The following is a 21,080-nucleotide window of genomic DNA, read 5'->3' as shown; positions in this document are numbered from 1 at the left end:
CGGTCCGTTTTTTATGAGTGATTCCTTTGAAAGGACAGTCGCCGGTTCTGCACATACATAAATGTGTAAATCTTTGATGACGCCACGTAGTTACTGGGCAGAATGTCTGAAGAACTGTTCACGTTTCTTCTTGTTCTTTGATTGAACTGTGACCCAAAGAAGAAGCGCTTTCTTCAACTACTTTGGCAGGATAGCGTTAAGGAGCTTATGTCGAAGAAAAGCCGGCGTCGGTGGCTTAAGATCCAAGATTGATCGATAGGCTCATGACGTCAAAGACACGTGACCTCGCGCAGAAACTTAAAACAAGCGAAAACGCTCACGTGAATCTTGACGTCACGCGTAGAATGAAAGTGATTAAAACATGACATGAAATGCAAATTAAAGGTCTAAAGGTCGCCACATATCTCAAATGATTTCACTTTCTAAACCAATTAACTTGCCTCAAAAAAAACAAAAAACCTTGAAGAATTTTAGGCTGGATTCGAAACCACGCTACTCGGTTAAGCGCCAGACACGCCACAGTCTAGGCCAGCACGTTGCTGTTGCTATTGTGTGTCAGGATTTTAGAGGGTTTGCTACTTCTACATCCCTCTTGCTTCTACATCCTCCTTCGGGTCATCGAGCTCGTGGTGGAGAAGCGAGGTCGCTGGAAAGTATTTACACCCACCAACGTAGAAAGCGGAGCAATTCAATTACGATATGCGGTAGACGTCACCTTGAGTGGTTTTTTATGGGGGTTGATCTGTGTTAAAGTTCCAAATACAAAGACACCAGCTTAAAAGCAGACAAAAACCAAACTCTCCATTAACGGCCATCATAGCCAGAGGTACCCCAGAAGAAAAGCAGAGTAGGACTACAAACGTGGGTTCCTTAGTAAGGGTTAGGCTGGACGTTATGCGTAAATGCCTGATATTAATGAGTGTGCATGTCACCGCCAGCACAAATTCATTAGCTTCAAGGGTTTTACCAGATAATTTGTAACTGTAAGGATCCTTAATGTTAGATTACGTGAGCTCCAGATATATGTTGGCGTATAATACACCGACCAATTATTATCAACTTTACGTAGTGAATGATATACACCTGTTCATCACAAATTGCATCCATTTGAATTTTTTTTGTAGCAAAACACTCCAAATACTTTTTAGGGTAGCGTCAGCGCCGCTCCTTGTAAAGGAGATTATGTAGTATAGTATTTCTATGTCATGTGAAATGCGTAACTAGCCTAATCTATTTATTTTAAAACTATTGTTCAAGTACGTACGATTCACCTTGCTGCTACGCGCCTCGGAGTATGACAGAACGCACCGGTTGAATAACACGTAGTCATTTATTGACAGTCATTGCCCGCGATGCCGGCCCAAAATCTGCGCCGCCCTTTTATCAGCGGCGGAGCGCCGCTCGCATGGACGATTGCGGTTGGCTACCGCGCGGTGTAAATGGGCAGAGACAATTTAACATCCGGGCAACCTAGTGAAACGTTTTGGTCCAACGGCTTGCTCGCGAGAATTACATTCAAAACTAGGGGCAACCTCGGTACAATGATGCCTTTATAGCACATAAAAGTAGTTGCGAGAACCTAAATTACTAATGACATTTTGTTTTCGTTTGTTGACAACCAATAAACTTGCCTGCATTTCATCCTCTGGGTGAACTATACATTTATTTCTTACTCGGTCGCACTGGCATTCACATTACAGAATTTCAATTAAATGCCCCAGATACAGACACGTGGCCTAACAATATGACACAAGCAATATTCGAAAGTTAACCTGTCACTGTGGTGTCCCATGGGTGTTTCTTGCAGATACAACGGAAGCGAATGAGATCAAGAACCTTAAAGCGGTTTTTAAAGACAGTGGTTTCGCATCGTGGCCCAAGGTTATTCCGACCACCTCCCTACCTAAAGACAATTATCGTGTGATTAATGAACAAGGTTGGAATGGACTGTTTGGAATTTCTGTGGAAGTAAATTATTTCAACCCTGGTACCCATACAATATTTGTAAGTAACTGTGCCCTCTTGTATTTCCCTTGAATGACAAATTATATTGTTACGCCAAAACTGCAGCTTGGGCGAGTTGTTTGGGCATATTGCTGACTTCACAGCGCAGAAATGTCACGCATACACTCTAGTATTTTTACAAACACACAGCATACCCACTGCGTTAAAGTCACACCTCTATTTTTTTATTTTATTTTTGTTGTCTTTTGCGTATGTTAATCCAATATACAGAAATTGTCCGCAAATATCTTCTTGTGGCCAATATACAAAAACCATCACACAACGTTTCCGCAACTATCTCCGTTAGGCCACGTAAACTAACTTTTTTCTTTGTTGACAACGTGGAGAGAGTACTCACATATTTATTGTCAAGCCTAGCAACATCTTCGGCATAAATGTATTTCCTTCTCATTTGATTATTATGCTTGCTTTGGATGGTACAGCTTCCGGAATGGCCGCACACACGCAATTCAATCACTGTATACCTTGTTGACTTGGTAAAAAAAAATACTATTTTCGATGTATCTAAAAATGAAGTAAACAACAAGCATTTCTTCAAAGGAATGACAAATCTGCCTAAGGTATCGTGGGCGCAGCTTTACGACTACCCATTAGAGCCACCTGTTCGTATCCCTGAACATGACGTATAACCTACAAGTCTTTAAACGTTTTAAACTTCATCGTGAACAGCGAGGCATCGGCAGTGGACGCCTACCTCCCCCAAGCACAGAGGATACGCGCCGAGCTTCGCAGCGGGGGGCGCCGAGTCGGACCTGAGCTTAGTTGACAATCTCCCGAATGCTTTTAGTATACTTCCTTCAGTATGAACGCGGGTCTCTGTAATGTACACTTTTCTGTATTGCTCTGAGAATCCCTTGCCTCTATATTCAAGGTTTCTTTCCCAGAACTTCGTGTCGCCTTGCATTTGAACGTAAAGTAATGGCCAGGTTCCCAACTAGCGTTGAGCGAAGGTGGTCGATAGAGTTACCGCCTCGCCGCATCCTCTTCTGTCTTACGTTGCGCCATCTGTCGGCAGCACATCGAAGAAAGCGAGCACCGTCGTCGCCGTACTGGCCGTCCTGCGATCACCCAAACTCGGCGGCGTCAGCGGCGTCTCGCATTCCTTCTCTCGAGGAACTTCACATGTGACAATTTGTTTGAGCGGGTGCGCACTGACAACTTAAAGTCACAGCCCTGGCGCATTTCTAGAAGCGCATGACTCTCACGCAATTTCTCGCCAGAGTACCACGAGTCTACGCGCACCCAGCCAAACACAACGTAAACATATTAGAAGCAGTAGCATTTCAATCCCCTGTCATGGCGGCCGGAAATGGTGCCCACACCCCATAAACCAGGAGTATAACAAAGAATGTTAAAAATCGCTGCACCGTTTTTGAGAAAGCGAAAAGCTCTTTCCGGGAACAAAAGTGGCAGCCTCGGCGGACGTTAACAATTAGAAAAAATATGTACTCATTGGGTGAAAATTAACTAATGTATACTAATCTACTTTTTAAGTACTGAAAATTAACGCATGATTCCATATACACGTTTTTCCGTAATCATCGAAACCACCAATATATACCCGTGTTAGAAGGATGTAAGGCAGGTACAGCGTTTTACAGCTGAAAAAAACGCTCTATTTGAACGCGTTTCTAGGCTTCGGTTTCCTGCTCAAGCTAATATTACCGAAAGCGGTCCTGCTCCAACGTGGCCAAAGCGCGAAACTACCGCCTCGCCTCCCTCGTAGGAGTCAATGAAATATGGCGCACCAGCGTTGCGCTTCGTGGCCCCGGGAAACGGAGGGAGGGGGAGGGTGGAGGGACACTAGCGCAAGGATGCGCTCCTATATACCTATTCCACAAGGGCATCGCCATCTTGAATATCGTCACTTCCAGAATGGGCGAAAGCATTGTTTTGCCGTCGCCTCGCCAATAGAATGCATTCAGGATATTGTCACGAATGACAATTGATGAGGCGACAAAAGTGAAGTAAACTAAACGTTTAGTGGGGCAAACTTGTGTCCAAAGCAAAATAGAAGAAGGTTAGCGCCGCAGGCGTCAATGTCGGCGAAAAAGAAGGACCGAGCGCTAGGGCGAGACTGACCCCTCTCGCCATGCTGAGTCCCTTATGTACCCTCGTGGGTTTCTGGAACATTCGGCGTAGAACTTTCGGCGCGTACAAAATTCGAAACTCAATCAGACGAATTTTTTTTTTAACCTACGAGAACGCCAAGTTAAAAGAATAAATAAAAGAACATTCCGCTTACTGGAATTGAACCTAGACTTTCTGAGCGACAGTCAAGTACGGTAACCATTCGGCCACGCACTTTCTTTCCCCCTTCTTTTTAATTTAAAATTGAACTGTATGTACCTGTTACAAAATTCGTTCACACTTCTTCCTGCAGTCAAAGTGCAGTAGAACCACAAAAGAACATAACGCACTTTGCAGAGTAACACAAAGTAACACAATATTTCGAATGTCTAATCCGCAGTTCAAAGGGCGCAATTGGAGAGGCAGTATCAACCCGGGAAACCGCCTCAAGGCAAATCGCATGCCTTACTTGGCCAGTGTTTCCCAACACTCAAGCCCCTCCTGCTCTGTAGTCGCTATCAGCGAGCCTGGATAGACAAAACCATCCAAAAATGCCTCCACGCAGGTTTCCCTCCTTCGACAACATGAAGGTGATCCGCTCTTGACCTCCACAGCGCGTGCAAACCAAGAATGGTCAGGACCTCAAAGGCTCCGACTATCTCTTCCTCTCCCACACTCAAGCAGGATTGCACTTCGCCACGACACATACAGATCCCATTCAGCCACGCACGCGCTCGCTCGGTGACGCGCGTGGCAATATAACTTGGTGAACCCTGAATAGAAATTATTTATTGAGGACATGGACTGCCCTCTATACCTTTGATGGGTGCAAAATATATACACCGCAGTAAGGAATATATCCCTAGATATATGCACGAACTATTCACAAAGGCGATTTTTTTTACAAGGTGCAAAATAAGCGTACACTCTGAGCACGCACTTTTTTTCATTTCAGATGGATGTTCCCCGCTTCGAACCCTTGACGGAAAGAGCATTTCGTGACCTTTCAAACCAAAAGAAGGCATTGTACAAAAAGTTCATTGAAGATATAACTAGCCTTTTATATCCGGAGTATAGACAGCACATGCGCTCTATTGTAGACTCAATATATAATTTCGAAGTTGAACTTATGAAGGTAAGAAGTCTTCAATACATAAACCAATGGTGCTATTGCTTAAAATAACTGGGTAAACTCGTAACGTTTACCTGAGAGAAACAAGGAAATAGGAAGCGCTAGAATTAATTAATCTTTGCAGAGTACCTAAAGTCTAAAGTTCTACACAAAAACCGCGTCGCTTTGTTACATTGTTGCGTCCTAGCGTCATCAAATCCTTTCTGTATCGCCTGCTTTATCGCCGCGTAATATCAAGGGGAAAAGCGGACGTTACTTTCACTAACATTCGTCGCAAAACTTCATGACGAAATTGTTTGTATGCGCTTTCTCTGCGTGCATTAAAACCTTAATTTTTCCCTTTCTTTGTTCTGAGGTATTGAGTGTTGAATCGCTGTAGCTCGCTCTGGCTTTTCAAGACTCAGGAATCACCCATGGCGCGGTTTAGGATTTTCGGAGGAGCGCAACAACAAGTACCACTGGGGCAGGTAGTCATGAGGGACTGTTTTTTTTTGGCGGGATAGATTGCTCGCTACTCGTTTCGGAAACCTTTGCGAACGCTTGTGTTTATTTAATCTTTATTTATTTATTCACATTATCATAATGTTGTCCGAAGGAGGGCATTACATACGGGTGGGGTGGGCCTTAGAGCCAAAAGTGCATAACAATACGGAGAAAGTGACTTGATATTGTGTAATGTCAGCATGATATGAAAAAATATTGAAAAATACAAAATTCGGAACAAAATAAGTGTCTGTAAAGAACAGATATGTGCGAAAGGAAAAATATTAGACGTTATTGACACTACAGGGAGTTCAATAAATTTATTTAGATCATCTTCGGTGTCTACGTGTGCTGGTAGGAGGTATAAATAAGCGCGTACAGACAAAGCTTAAAATCTTCTGCGGTTCGTAATTTAGTGATTGTTTCCGACTGACGAGCCTATGCCTTTTACTATTTTTAAAGCTTATTGTTTATTAAGTTAATAAGTTAAGCTTATCAAACTTATTGCAGAATTAATATAGCTATTTTTTATGTTGGAAAGTAGTAAGGGACGTAAGCGAATTTTTCACTGTGGCTTGAGCACGGTTGCCCTTTTGAGACAAACTTCCAGATACCTGTATATCAGTTTTGTGTCCTTCCAAAACGACCTCAAGAAGTCAATGATTATGTCTGATCCGGGTGCCTCTTTCAGTAGTAAGCATACGACCTCACTATAAAACGAAGTTGAATGAACCCGCATTTTTTTTTTGCCAATTGGGCTCGCCGCAAGAGCTTTCAACTCCTGAAATCGACAAGAATAGTTTAACACTTGAAACGCAGGAAAAATATTTTTCACCTCCAGGACGCCCCTGGTAGTTGCGTCGCCTGCTAGTGTACGACTACTTCAATCTGCGCTCGGGCTAAGAAAGTAATGCCACCACAGATATATGTATGGTGCAAACATTGTCTGAAGGTTCAAGGCGCTCTCTGCTCGTGATACTTAAGCTCAAGATCTAAATTTCGCGAGCGCTGAGCGAATAGTATGTTGGCCGTAAAGGGTGATTGAAGAAAGCTGTGGTGGCTGCATTCGAAATCGCCGACGCCCGGGAGAACGGCCGGCTTTCGAACACAGAAATTTCAGCATTTGCGATGTCGGAATTTTCATCCTTCGCTGAGTGGGAACCCCTGCAGTAAACTGTAACACGATTCGTCGAGGATCAACGTAACGGCAGCAGCAATTCTGTGTTATTTTTTTTTCTTGTTCTATAGAAAAATAAAAATATTCCGTGATGTTGGGTCTGTCCAGATAAGATCAAGTACGCGTGCCCACGCGAGATTTTATTTTCTCATAGTTGGATACGCTACTCCCACATTTATGGATAAAACGTAATCACTAAGATTTTGAGAGAAAAAAAATCATTTCTTAAGAAGGTGGGTGCCACTGTGGGCACCTTCCGAGTAATCTGGTGAGTTGGGCCCGTTGGTTTTGAGACACGAGGAAAAACAGTGCGCAAAATACAGAAGGAAGAGACAAACATAGAACCCAGAAGCGCTGACTGGTAACTGATACTTATGAGAGGAAGAGAAAAACAACGTTCATACATAAAAAAAAAGAAAAAAAAGACGAAGCACAATACATTTCCACCATGAATAATTACAAACGCATTAAGAAACTAAGGAAAATATAAATCTCTAAGTGCACACAAGCAGGGCAATTCGCTGGTTCAGGAGACGCTTATTCGTTTAAAGGACTCGCTAGAACAAGCACTTCCCTCTCAAGCAGCGTTATGAATGGCCTGCTGACACAACACTCGCTTAATTTTGCTGTATTGTACGCTTCCACTGGTCCGATTTGAAAAGTTTCCTAAAATTCTCCTTTGTTTAAACTTTGGTGTGAATCGGCACGCGTGACAGTACAGTGGGAGGTATCCTACACGATACGTCATCGCATTCCAAAGTTGTAGGAAGGATGAGTAGCTTTGGTCGATTTTAGTGTGGGCGCTCGTGAAGTCATGCTCCCACAAAGTAAAATATAGTTTTAAAGCTAAATTGAAACGCCTACACTGTTCAGCATTTCCAGAGCAGGTTTCAACTGGAGTAATAGGGTCCTTGTTACGCAAGGTCCCATAGAGCGGAGGGGTCGCTCGATGGTGGTTCAATACGTCCACAAATTATCACACAATATGAAAAAAGTGTCGAATCACTATGAGGTTTCGATGGTATTTTTAGCCCACCGAAGGTGGCCAGAATTCGCTCTCAACTGCGCTCTAAAATAAAGGAGCGCTCAAAACCCGGATGCGCGGAGCGATATCAGGGACAATTCTTTCCATGCACAAAAGGCCTTCTGTATAAATTACTCCATATGTTATTTAAAAGCGATGTAGAGCAGACGGAGCGCTGTGTCAAAGACCTCCTCCGAGAACACTATTATTCGCTTCATGCCACCAGAGGTGGCAGTAATAAAATTACTGTAATTGAATTACTTTTGAGAGTAATTTGTAATGTATCTCATTACTTTTTTGACGCAGGTAATTTACTAATGTAATGAATTACCCTAGTGGCGGTAATTGTAACTAAAACTGTAGTTACTTTTCGGATATTTTATGAAAGTTTTTTTTTTATCGGAAATAAACAAAAAAAGGAAGTAGCTCTTGCATTTGTAAAAAAATAAAGCTTTAAAAAAATAACAAAAAAGAAAGTGGAAATGAGTTTTCGTTAGTGGCCGCTGGCTCGTGTGACGGTCGGACTAGGTGCCTTTGTGTGCGCGTTGGTCGGACTTGAGGGTCGTGCCACCTAAATCCTACCGGGTCTGTGTTGCTGTAACCAAGTGTAGGCTTCCCCAAACATGGGTTTTGTCCCCCTTAAAGATTATCTTGCCCCGAAGTTCACACGAAGAAGAGACAGCCCACAGTAACAATCAATAGCAAGACAATCCAAACCTAGACGCATCCGGGGATCGACAGCGTGCGCAGTAGGCATTTCGAAAAAAACGTGAACCCACAACACAGACAGACCTAAGGTCAACCGGTTCGGTTTGGGAGCGCATGCTGGTATCTCTCTTTGGTTTTGCCCACTGGCTTGGTGCGGAATTGACGGTTTTTACCTTGCAAATGCAAAGCAGAGTGCGTTCTTTCTTTTTGTTTAGCTCATCCTTTAAAATATATGAAACAGTAATTTGAAAGTAATTTTGTAACTTTTATTCGGTAATTTGTGATTGTAATTCATTACTTTCGTATAGTAATAATTTGTAATGTAACTTAATTACATTTCAGTTTTTTTGAAGTAATTAGTAGTGTAAATTAATTACAATAAATGAGTAATTTGCTACAGCGGCATGCCACCATAGAAGGACACCTTCCACTGCACTGTTAGGCCAACCGATGCACACCGAAGTTTAAACAAAGGACAATTATAGGAAAGTTTTCAGATCGGACTAACGGAGAAGCTCTGGAAGCGTACCATATATCAGAATTAAAGGAGTGTAGTGTTTGCAAGCAGTCAATTACGCTGCATGAGAAGGAAGAGTTCTTTCTAGCCTCTAGCCAGTGCTTTTAAAAACTAAGTGTTACCAGGCTCTGTGGTCTGGCCTGCTCGTGTGCACCTATAGCTTTAAACACGAAACAATTATGTGCCCCATTACGTGCAAATTCGGCGTATTCGGCGGCGTGATCAGGTGATGGCACCAAAAATGGACGGCAACGCAACGAGTTAAAGCACGTCACAAATGCTCGGATTGACGTCATATTTCTCAGTACGTTTTCTGTAAACAAAGTAGAGTTATAGATTTGAAAGGAAAATTTGGTATCGAACCTGGGTCTCAGGGGTACCAGGCGAGCACGTTTCCCGGCGCCTCGCTGGCTCTGCAGTTCTGGCTCACTAAATGTGTGCCTAATGCGTGCGTCATTGCACACGCTACGTGTGACATATTGCGTGCGTCGTTGGGCTCTCGACGGCTTAGCCAATGGGGAGGAGGTGGCGCCACGTCATGAGTGTATAAAATGAGCGCGCTGCGTCTTCCACGTCACTTGCTCTTCTGATTTCATCGGTGTGTTTCTACTACCTCAAGGCAATGATCCTCTTAGTTGACCCCATCCCACCAAAACCGACACTGCCACAACCGTTATGACGCGAAGATTACACGACAGACATATATCCCTCTAAGGACGAAGACATTGTCGCAACAGAAGATTACATCATCACGACAGACCTACCATCATACATGGGGGTCGTATAGCCTGAAAAAAAAAATCATCGTTCTGCAGCAAAAATGGTCCGAATGTTTCCGGTCTGTGGCCGACGTATACGCAAACGCACACACCGAATCAGCGGAAAGAATTTTAATGCGTGTAGAAAACATTAATCGAAAACATTTCTCCAAGGGGACTATAACGCTTTCGCATTCCCAAGCGCAAACAGTCTTAAGTGTCTCTGCCGAATTTTTTAGTTCTCGTACTTTTTTTTAATAATTTTGTAAATAGTCATTGTATGAATGTATTGTGCATGGTAATTTTCTTTCCTTTTTATGTATAAACGCCGCTTCCTTTTTTTTCTCATATATGTCAGTTGCGAGTCAGCGCTTCTGTGTTCTATGTGTATCTCTTCCTTGGCCTCTCTTTTGTGTGATGTGTTTCATCATATCTCACACCTTCCATGTTTTTCAAATTACAAAAAGAGTCACAAAACTCTTTCGCACCCATGAGACTTAAGATCAAAGAATAGAGAAAAAGTGGGATATCCCTAGACTCACCCAGAGCTAGGATGTCCTTAGACTTGCCCAGTGCTAAAATGTCTTTGACGGTGTATTTGAAAGGAATAAAAAACGTCTCCGAGGTTAGGAGGTATATAGAACGTTGACGCATGATGCTATGGACATCCTAGTCACCGTAAACGGCGATACAAGAGTGACCAAACAGAAAGTAGCCAGTCCATATAACGTCGAGATCGAGTTTTGTAGCGGTAACTTTAGCTTCTTCTTCGGATCTGTCACTTCGTTCTCTTCAAAAATGCTTTAATCAGGATGCGGTAAGAAAACAACTTATCCTTTTCGACGCCGAAGGACATCACAATCTGAGCCCTCTCTCCACTCGTGCTCAAGCTGCATGCCTTAATGATGCTCATTCTCCGATGACGAAATACCGGCCTTGTAATTGTGTTTGTTAATCCTCGTCACAACTGTAGTCGTCGCACCGGCTCATCGCTACCGACTCGGTAGGCGACATGGTGGTGATCGTTTATACTAAAAACCAAGATAGAAAAATACGCACAAGAGCACGTAGCGTAGATTAGAGCGTAGCAGGAATGGTCGTTGCTCTACCCTGCGTGACTGCGTCACAATGATGGTGTCTCTGATTAAATGATTAGTCACTCCTTCAATATGAACTATACATCCTAGTGCATTGAAAATATCTGGCATGGAAAGTCACCTGCAAATATACTCTTCGCGTTTTAAAGCGATGTTCGGTTGTTCTGTGACGGTTGTGGTTTTGAACATAAAGGTTGGTTGAATACAACTATCAGCTGAGTTAGAGACGTTGTCTATACCTGCTATTTTTTCTTCTACTGTAAAATACTCTTTCTTTCTTCTGCATGCCCCAGACTCGGGTTAAATTCATTATGGTAGACTTCCACCAGATCGCCTGCACACCATCTGTAAATAAGAAAAAAAAAGATATATTTGTAATGGGAGCCAAGATCCTTTTTCGTACATACTTCGCTATAGAGGTTTGCAGACTCGTCCTTCCCCAGGTCGCGCAGTTCTTTTGTCCAACATTTGTATTTTGTCTGGGAATGTAGGGCCACAGAAACCCAGAAGAAGCCAAGGTGAAGCCCAACTTGTCTTTCTTTGGTCCGAGTTTGTGTTTCCTGGCCCTAATTCCCAAAGCGAGGGCGAAACTTAGGCTTTATTGCATGTCGTAAGGCTATCATCCTATATCTTTGGCCCAAATCGCCGAACTGCCGTAGTTAGACTCCACTTCTGGTTGTTTGGCTATCCTGCGGCAACTTTGGGCCAAAACTGACTAACAAGTGGTTGATGGTTGTAAGGTTAATACGTGGCATTTTTGGCTTATGCTTGGCACTTTGGCAATTATGTGTCGAGCTAGAGGGAAGACATAAAGGCCAAAGAAAAGTACTCTTACACTAACTGAGCCCTTGCGGTAAAAACTGTCTTAGGCCAAAGTTAGCCCCCTAGTATCAGCAAGCTTGTACCAAGTTAGGTGTGTGTAGGGCGTGCCAGCTCGTCATTGTACCGCCATCTTGTTTCTGGTGTGCGTAAATGGCCCGGTAGTCAATCCTTGCTCAGATGTGCACATGAATATTAGACTGGAGTTCATAGAAATCAATATCTACCCAAGATGGCGACACAAAGTTTTTAAGAGGGGCTGCTTGCAATCATCTATAGCGTGTTTGTTATGTATTGCTTGTCTTTTCAAATGCAACCCTTTCTTTTAATCCTGCCTTCAAACCTTCAGGCTACAACTGAAGACAGCAGACTTGAATCAAAGGACAACAGAAAACTGACGACACTTAAGGAAGTAGAGAGATTGATTGGGGTGAGTTACCTAGACAACCCACCTTCAGAGAATTTTTGAGTCTGGCCGACCGTGTAAGCTATATACAGAGTATATCGCGTAGGTGCAGGCCTCCCCGAAATTTAACCCACATATCTTTAGCTCAATCCGCACACTTGAAGTTTTCAGTCACGATAAAAACGGAATTTGATTTCGTGGCCGCTACTCTCAAAGCGCAATGAAAATTTTAGGTTAGCTGTCGTTTACTGAACTTACTAAACTGCCAGTTTGCAATACGGGTTGAATTGGTGGCCAAATTTATTTTCCGATCAAACTACACTTGTGTAAACAAACAAAAACTTACAATACTTGTTTTAGTTTTTTTTTAAATTCTTGTAACGTAACTGCCCGCTTCAATTAGACGAATGTATGCTCTTTCCACAGTGAAAAGTGTTTTGTGGTAACCCATAGCTTAAGTCCACGCACCTAGCTAAACGACAAACACATATATATTTTTTTACATATGACTGCCTAAGAGTTTTTGTGTGTAGCTTGTTGTTATTGAGACGATATTGGAAAATTAGCGCGAGAAATATTGTGATAATTATGAAACCCACATAATTGTTTCTGCATCTAGATAAGTCATATTAATTGGGCCACTGCGTTGCATGTTTTCGAATTCTTTCTGAATACAAATAGAAATCTTGCGGTAAGTGATTTGTAGGAGTATCAACTGACTGCCTCTCGATTCAATTGGTTCCGCAAGAGAATCAGTAGAGCTAGAAAGTTGTTTAAATTGTGAACAATTATGCTTTTTTTTATTGCATTGCGAAGTGAATTCCTTTGTTTTCAAGTGACCTTATTTGTTGCATTTATTAATATTTGCATATGAGCTCCCTGAGATGTTATAATATAGCGTTTGTGTGTATGATTACGTATATATCCCTCCAACTGTAATCCCATCCGGCGATGTGGTAAGAAAATAATAAATAAATAAATAAATAAATACAAATTAACAAAGTTAAATTTCTGATGAGGTTGCAATTCAATTGTGGATATTTTTCCGTGTTCATTAGTTTTATCTGCTTCAATTTTTTTGAACAGGGACTGCCCTGGAAAAAAATTCTCCAACACCCATTCGAAGCCATTAGAATGGCTTTAAGAGAGTCACAAAGCATCGTCGTATGGAGATTAGGGTACTACAAAAGTGTTTCTACACTGATTAGTCAAACAAAGCCGTAAGTACATGCGTTCAAAATTTTCTATGAGGTGGCGCCAGCATTTAAATATGCCGTAAAATAAGTTGGGTAAATAGGATCTGCGCGCAGCGAGCTCAAATTTTAATATAAAATGTTTAACATAGATTGGTGCTGCCAGGCAAAAAATGTCTAAAGCCTGCTGCTTGACACATAGCGCAAGCTCCTCCTGCAAAGCCCCTCAAACTTCCCATTTTAATAGAGTGAATTCAGGAGGCTAAGCGAGTCTCCCCACGGCTCCTCTCCAGCGTTCGTGCTGCTCAAATGAAGAGGGAAGGGTTTTGTGCAAAGAGCTCGTCCCTTTTTCTTAACCTGCAACAACCAATAGTAGAGGGGACATAACATGAAATTTATTCATTTACCACTCGAGTTATGGGCGTTGAAAAAGAAAATAGGTAAAAAAAAACATAAGAAAAAAAAACACAACATAGTGTGAAACAACAACAGCCAAGCAATAAGACACAATTATGTTTGCATTTTCCGTATCGAAGGATAGTCATGAATGTTAAAAGAAGAATGTCTGACTGGAAAACTTGACTCTGGTCCTGGAAGGATAATTAAACATTATGAATCTAGTTGGAATAACATAATTATGAAAACAAATCGCGTGAGACCGAGAAAGGTCAAAGTAATGACACGTATTATTGATTTATAAATGAATATAGACCTTTTTCAAACAAATTAAATTGCTTGAAGTTGTAACCTGGATATCCACAAGAGAGGAAAGACGTTTCCGCCTTCTAAAGCAGGGTATTGATAGGCTTGTTTTAATTGTTGTTTTACTCTAATCCGGGTGATGAGAGGAAAGTCCGAAAGTGATGTGCGTAATTGCGCAGCTTCCCATACCGAGCTGAACAATTTACTTTAGGAAATCATGCGGAAGCTGCATCTTTCTACCTTGTAGGAACCAGGATATGACGTAGCAATGATATTAGGAAACTGGAGTCAAAATTATTTCTTTTCCAGGCCGGGCTGGGTAGATGTGCACCACGAAGTATTGTGGGATACATATACTTAGATCGATGAATTTAAAAAAAAATGCAGGTACCGAAATAAACTGGTTTTAAGGCAAAAATGCAAAATACCGAGATACATTTCTTATACTTTGCAACGAATTATTCCTGACTTCTAGCAAAACGCCAAAAGAGTATTCCATAGTAGGGTTATCTTTTTATACTTGCAGAAATATATTTATATCGGAACAGTAGTAGGTGGGGAAGGAGCAGGTAGGGGCTATTGTAACTTGTACTGTTTGTATTCTTTTTATTTGTGAGTTTATTCACACTCCCTTACCTAAAGCTCTTTATCTATTCATACCTAGAATCCAAAATGCCGTTAAAAAACATAGTTGCCCAAAACGAAGGGCTGAACACCAACGACTGCTTGATAAGGGCCATCTGCCTGAATTGATTCTTGTTTTGTCGTGAGACTATCTCTAAAGCACACAGATATCTAACAAAGCCAGATGTAGTCTGCACGGGACCTGAACAGGTTCCGTACAGGAAGATAAGCCGCTCCTAAAGTTATCTACAGTTAAAGTCTGATTCCTTCCGCCGCTGAACTCGTCTAGATTACAGCGTTCGTTTCGCTAAAGCAAAAGGAGTAAAAGTTTTTTTTTTTTGTGTTTTTTTAGATAGGGGAGGGGGGAGCTTGTCTTGAATTCGTCCCAGCAATCGCTCTGCCAACCCCCTTTGTTCATGTTGTTTCTGATTTTTATTTTTACCTTCTTTTGTGACTCTTTTGTGACCAAGGCACCAGGCTCCCTCCTCCCCCTTTATCCGTGGAAAAGGGAGTTATTTGCCGAGTTCATATCACGAACTCTGAAAACCTTGCACCAAAAAGCGGTACATACAGTAAAACGTCTCTTGTAGAGACGTCTTTTGTCTGTGTCCTATTTATCTGCAGTCTCGGTATCTTTCTCATGCTAAATATTCACCAGCTCGTTTGCGCTCTCATGTCCACTTCAGTGTTTTTTGTTTTGTTTTGTTCGTCGTAAATAACAGATAGTTAATTTTCGTAAACAAAGGTAACAAGATAACATAAACTGGCTTAGAGTAGCGGGATACAATTTATACATTTATAATGTATACCACTACTCATAAACAAACACCGTTTTCATAAGTATCTCAATTTAAGATACACGTAGTCGAAAGTATATCTGAGAAACTATAGCGATACATTTGTATCGCGAAACAAGTGCACCGCCCTGGTCCGAAGGTAGCCTGTGGTTAGCTTTATTCAATATGGAAAAATGTGAGACTTTTATAATATTTTGGAAGTTACATTAGCACCCAAATAATCGTATACAGCTTGCAAACAAGTAAGTAGAAAGTTGAACAAGAAACGCGCATATATTCCTGGTTTTTAGTATTCCTTGTTCCTAATATAAAACTATACCACTCTAAAGTCGGGCTAATTATGACATAAAACAGAGATACCTCAAAGTTCCTGAGCGCATATTTTTTTCTTATAGACTCAAATTAACGACCAAGTTTCTTGTGTCAAATGCATCAAACAATTTTGTTCTTGCAGCTGGTGCTCGTTCTCACGAACTTCGGATCTCAGCGCTCGTTTGCACGTGCTTTTGAGAAGGCCATTCTATGTTTGAACAAGTGTCACTAGGCTAGTTCACAACACATATATAAAAAGTAGCAAATCATCAACATCCTGAGAAGGTGAAGATGAAAGATGAGTTACTGTGAAGAGTAGTAAGTTGGGCGAGTTGGTAAATGTTGAACGTGGTTAAAATGGCGCACAAAGAGACGAGGACAAACGAGGAAGGAACACGTTTGTCCTAGTCTCTTTGTGCGCGATTTTAACCATGTTCGGAGTTACTGTGAGCTATGCGTTATCGAGTCCCATATTTCATATAGGCAAGTCAGATAGAAAAGAAAAATTCAGTCCCTATCGATTGTCGTTTACTGAGTTGGCAAAATTATTTTGAGTTTAGACCGGAGTTCTAAACATTGTGCTGTAAACAAAAAAATGCGCCCATCCGGCTTTTACCGAATGAGAGTATTGCAAAGTTTGGTGCATAAGTCAAGAATCATATTATTTTCAATATTCGTAGTTTACATTGTGTTAACTGGCAAGATATGCGTTAGGGATCGTATATTCAGAATGAGTACTCCGCGTCAAAAACGTCTGTGAGCACGAAGCGAAGTTGAACTATATCCAGTGTGAGATGTTTGCTATTGCTAATACATTCATACATTTTCGATGGTAAAAAGATGAAATTTGAGATCATTTCATTGCTTTGTTTGAATATGAAATTCATTTTTTACAGGGAAGTGCTTTTTAATTATCTTGGGTGGAAACGAATTGTTCAGGCTTTACCATACACAAGACTGACACTCTACAATACATACTCTCAATTTATGGGATCAGTTGACGCCTCCTTTGATAAGCTGTCTGCTCAAGCTAACTGCATACCTCAACTGATGAAGAATATGAAATTCGTTTTTGGAGATTTATACACATCTGAATACTTCAAGCCAGAAGCGGTGTCTGATGTGAGTTACCTTTGTATAGTATTAACTACTATGTTTTTTCATGAGTTTGTGAATTTGTTTGTTTGTAAAAGAGAAGAGTCTGTCGAGGAGTAATTTCCTTCGACGCTGCTCGGGTTTGCTTGGTTTCGCAGGGATCATGTTGTGTCTACTTGGTCATACTGTTGACATTACGGTATGCACCGGGGTAGAAACTTGAGCGCAATATGCACTGCGGCATACATGCGCGCACACCTCCACCCTCTGTGATGTATGCATCTCTGCACGTAGGCCATCACGCGTGCCATTTGTATTGTTTAAAGTTTAAACACGGAAGTGAGATCCCTCGCGCGTCTAGAAAATGAGCAGCTCGAGAGGGCTTTGGAGATTCTGCTTCGGAACAAATAGCAAAAAGTTAAATAAAAGAGAACAAATTATTGAAAAAACAAAACGAAAATAAGCTTCTATATTGGCATCTTCGTGGGGCTCACCAATATGGTAGGGTGTTGCCTACACATCTAGTCTTCCCGGAGGATGTCCTCCTAGTGGTCGGCAAGTGCCGCTCAGTAGGCCAAACAGGCGCTGGGGGGGAGCGAGCCACTCCTTTCAGGATTGGGGTTGAAGAGGGACAGGTTTGGAGAGAGGGAGGAACAGGGCTGGGAGATTAATGATAATAATAATAATCTTTATTCCATTTAAAGAAATGGTGGAGCAAAAGAGAAAAAGATTCTACAAGAAGCTTGACTGCCCTAAAATCGCGCACAAAAAGACGAGGACAAATGTGCGCGATTTTAACCATGTTCAATGTTTACCGACTCGCCCAACTTACTACTCTTCTACACTTGATTGGCCCTCAGCCCCGTTTTGCCCCCAGCCCCCCTTTGGAACGTGAACCAAAAAGGGTTGGGCCTTTATCTCTTGGTCCTTGTTTTTTCAGTAGGTATTAGACAACATTAAAATAAACAAGTGAGTCGGTTTGAAGAATAATAAATTAAATTTGAAGACACAGGGAAACAATCACGTTAGGGTTGTAACAAGTCGTGCGTTGCGGTATACACTAACTATTTATTTACATTATTTGCACGCTGAATCTACGGACTGTCGAAGTATGACATGGCTGCCCTGCTAATCACCCGAGGAGAAAAGCTCGAGCCTGTTTGGCGTTTTCTTCTCCCTCTGCTGCTGGGTCTTATATGTGCTCGCCACACTATTTACACATCCAGTTTGTAGGACGTGTGTGGAAAAATGAAATGGGCCTTGCGTCGTGGAGAATTCCTGCGAAAGCGAGTCATAGCAGTTGTGGACAGTTGTGTGGGGTCCATGTGGGCAGGCCTGAGTTTTTCCATCGATATGGTCTGTTGCATGCCGTTGATCAACACTTCAAAATATTTCGGAGTCCTCTATGTGATTATGTACGGCCCATGATAATGTGGTTGAAGGCTGCGGCGAACAGTATGGTCGCTTAGGAAAAAGTGGCTTGTCTTTGTAAGATCCTTACTAATTAAAACTGGCCGCGGCGATCACCGTCGCGGGAATGCTGGTAGCCGTTTCGACTTGGTGTCTTTGAGCCGATGAGCATAGTCGGTCGGGTTTGGTGAAACCGCTGGGTCTGTAGGGGTGAAAACGCATTGCGGAAGACGCAGAAATTATGTTTACCACTTCCGAAGGAGTGCAAAAAGGTTCTTCCGTGAATGCTGGTCGTAGGCCCAGAAGTACTACTAGGAGTGATTCTGTCCAATGAGTGATATCTGGACGGGCCATAAGTGAATATTTTAGCCGGCAATTAAATTATTTAACAATACCGGTGACCTGTGGATGGTAAGTCGTCGTTCTTAGTCGACTGCATGGTGCCAACAAGAAAGGTGAATTCGCTGAAAGGTGCAGACTCAAATTGCCTACCGCGGTCGATGGTGAGAGTAGACGGCATGCCAAACCATGAAATCCAGATTTGCATAAATCCATGAGCGCCTGCTTGAGTTGTAATGCTGCTAAGGGGGAGGACCTCTGTCCATCTGGTGAAGCGGTCAATGGCGGTTCGTATATATTTATTGCCAATTTGTCTAGGTGGACATGCTCGAAACGGGTACCCAGAATAGGAAAAACATCTGGTGCAGTGTGCGTGTGCCTGAGAACCTTTGCACGTTGGCAAAAAAGCAGCTGCGAGCTCAGTTTCGAACGGCAATGGCTAGGCCAAACGTAACGCGCGGTTATTAGCTTCTGTGATGCACGGATACTGAGATATGTCAGCGCATGGAAGGAGTCAAAGTCTTATCGTCCTAAGGCGATTGGTACGAAGGGCCGAGGGGCACCAGCTGACATATCGCACACCAAGAGGTGGGACAGTCCAGGTAGCGTGATCTCTCGAAGAACTAAAGCACCTGGTGGAGTTCTGAGCCTGGTCGGTTCTGCGTCATTCTGTTGGTGTGCCAAAAGAGTAGCAGGAGTAAGGTTTGGATTATCTGATATTTGGGCGATAACGGCTCGAGACAAAGTGTCGGCAACAATGTTATCAGTCCCCTTAACGTGCCGAATGTTTGTGATGAACACAGAAAGAAATGACATTTGTCGCAGTTCTAGGGAAGTGCGGGTTCCACTGTCTGGCTCGTGAGATTGTATGGCGACTGCCAAGCGCATGTTATCCGTAAAGATGTGAAATCGTCGATCTTACAGAAAATACCGAAAATGACGGATAGCAGAGTAAACAGCCAGGAGCTCACGACCGAAAGTGCTGTTATCGTCGTTCCGTATTGATTAGCTTGCGAGAGTGGAAAGACAACGCTTGCCATGCACCTTTGTAGAACTGGTGGATGCCGCACCAAGGACAGTGTCCGAGGCGTCGGTGACAAGACATATTGGTACTCCTGTTGTTGGATGATGAAGCAAGGTAGCACGTGCAATGTGTTTTTTTATGCTGCCGAACGGTGCAGTTTCTCCGGTTGGTAATACTTTTTGAAGAGGCTGGAGAAGCTTTGTGCATCCAGGAACAAAGCGGCAATAGCAATTCAGAAGCTCGAGGAAGCAACGTGTGTCACGCTATGTTTGGCGCTGGGGGTACTCTTTAATAGCCTTTAATTTTGAAAAGAGTGAACAGATGCCGCGGCGATCGATTTGGTAGACTAGGAAAGAAACGCTGGACGCTCCTAAGTGGAACTTTTTTCGGGTAGATCGTTAAGCCCTGCTCATCTAATTTCTGAAAGAGACATCGTAAGGGGTCTTGGTGTTCTTTCTTGGTGCAACTTGCTACGAGAATGACGCCTATGTATGCATATACGGAAGACATTCCTCTTAGGACTTGGTAGAGAAATTGTTGAAATGACGGCGCAGCTTGCCTCAGGCCAAAAGGCATTTGAAGAAGTTCGCAGATGCCGAATGGTGTTGTTATTGCTGTCTTGGGAATATCCTCGGGAGCCATGGAAATTTGATGGTAAACACGAAAAAGGTCGATGGTGGAAAACATTACCGCTCTGTCTAGAATAGCTGTTGCGCCATGTATATGGAGCAAGGACACCAGACACCTGATGTGGACTTTGGCACCATTTGGAGCGGTGATGCCCACGGGCTGGAGGAGGAACGTTTGATGCCCAGCTCGGGCTTCGACTCGGTCCAGAAAAGGGAGGTTCCCGGGGCTTGAAATCTATCTAATCTGACGGCTTCAAGGCGGTGTACGAGGAAGGGGCATAGGAAGTCGCCCCTCACCTGCATCAGAACGGTAGCAGATGAAAACAACAGAGAAAGGTAAAACTGAAAATATAAGTTTAATCGACAAACTTGTTCAAAAAAAGGAGAAAAAATGGGAGTCTATAAAACAGAAGCGAGCGTTGAGGTGTCGGCGTGGCAGCTGACTATTGTGGGACTGACTCGGTAAGGTCAGTCTGGGCACTTTATCTACTACACACGGAATGTCGAAGATTTGTCCTAGAATGTTCCAGAGGGTAAGCACGTATCGTCTGAAGGTACTTAGTAGAAGGAATTCATAAAAATGATGCCTGGCGCCGGAACTTTCCATTTGCATTCCCTCTCCACCCTGCATGCGGCAATATCTCGTGTCTTAACTCTAAGATCACTTAGGGGCTTCATGTTCAGCACAATATTTCAAGCGCCAATCGCATGATTGGTTATTTAAAACGTATCTTATAAC

At 42.6% G+C, this 21,080-nt stretch overlaps 1 protein-coding gene across 1 annotated transcript in view; it reads left to right on the top strand.

The window, feature by feature from the left end:
- LOC115332176 (neprilysin-1-like) overlaps positions 1 to 21,080 on the top strand; it is an 82,377-nt gene that overhangs the window by 15,959 nt on the left and 45,338 nt on the right. The window contains exons 5-9 of the mRNA XM_029994532.2: positions 1,808 to 2,004; positions 5,051 to 5,230; positions 12,160 to 12,240; positions 13,303 to 13,436; positions 16,741 to 16,966. Coding sequence (XP_029850392.2) covers positions 1,808 to 2,004; positions 5,051 to 5,230; positions 12,160 to 12,240; positions 13,303 to 13,436; positions 16,741 to 16,966 — 818 coding nt within the window. The remainder of the gene's footprint in view (positions 1 to 1,807; positions 2,005 to 5,050; positions 5,231 to 12,159; positions 12,241 to 13,302; positions 13,437 to 16,740; positions 16,967 to 21,080) is intronic.

Source organism: Ixodes scapularis, unplaced genomic scaffold (genome assembly GCF_016920785.2).
Source record: "Ixodes scapularis isolate PalLabHiFi unplaced genomic scaffold, ASM1692078v2 PGA_scaffold13__105_contigs__length_92229423, whole genome shotgun sequence".
In the NCBI taxonomy this organism is placed as follows: Eukaryota; Metazoa; Arthropoda; class Arachnida; order Ixodida; family Ixodidae; genus Ixodes; species Ixodes scapularis.
This window is presented reverse-complemented; position numbering and strand designations above follow the sequence as displayed.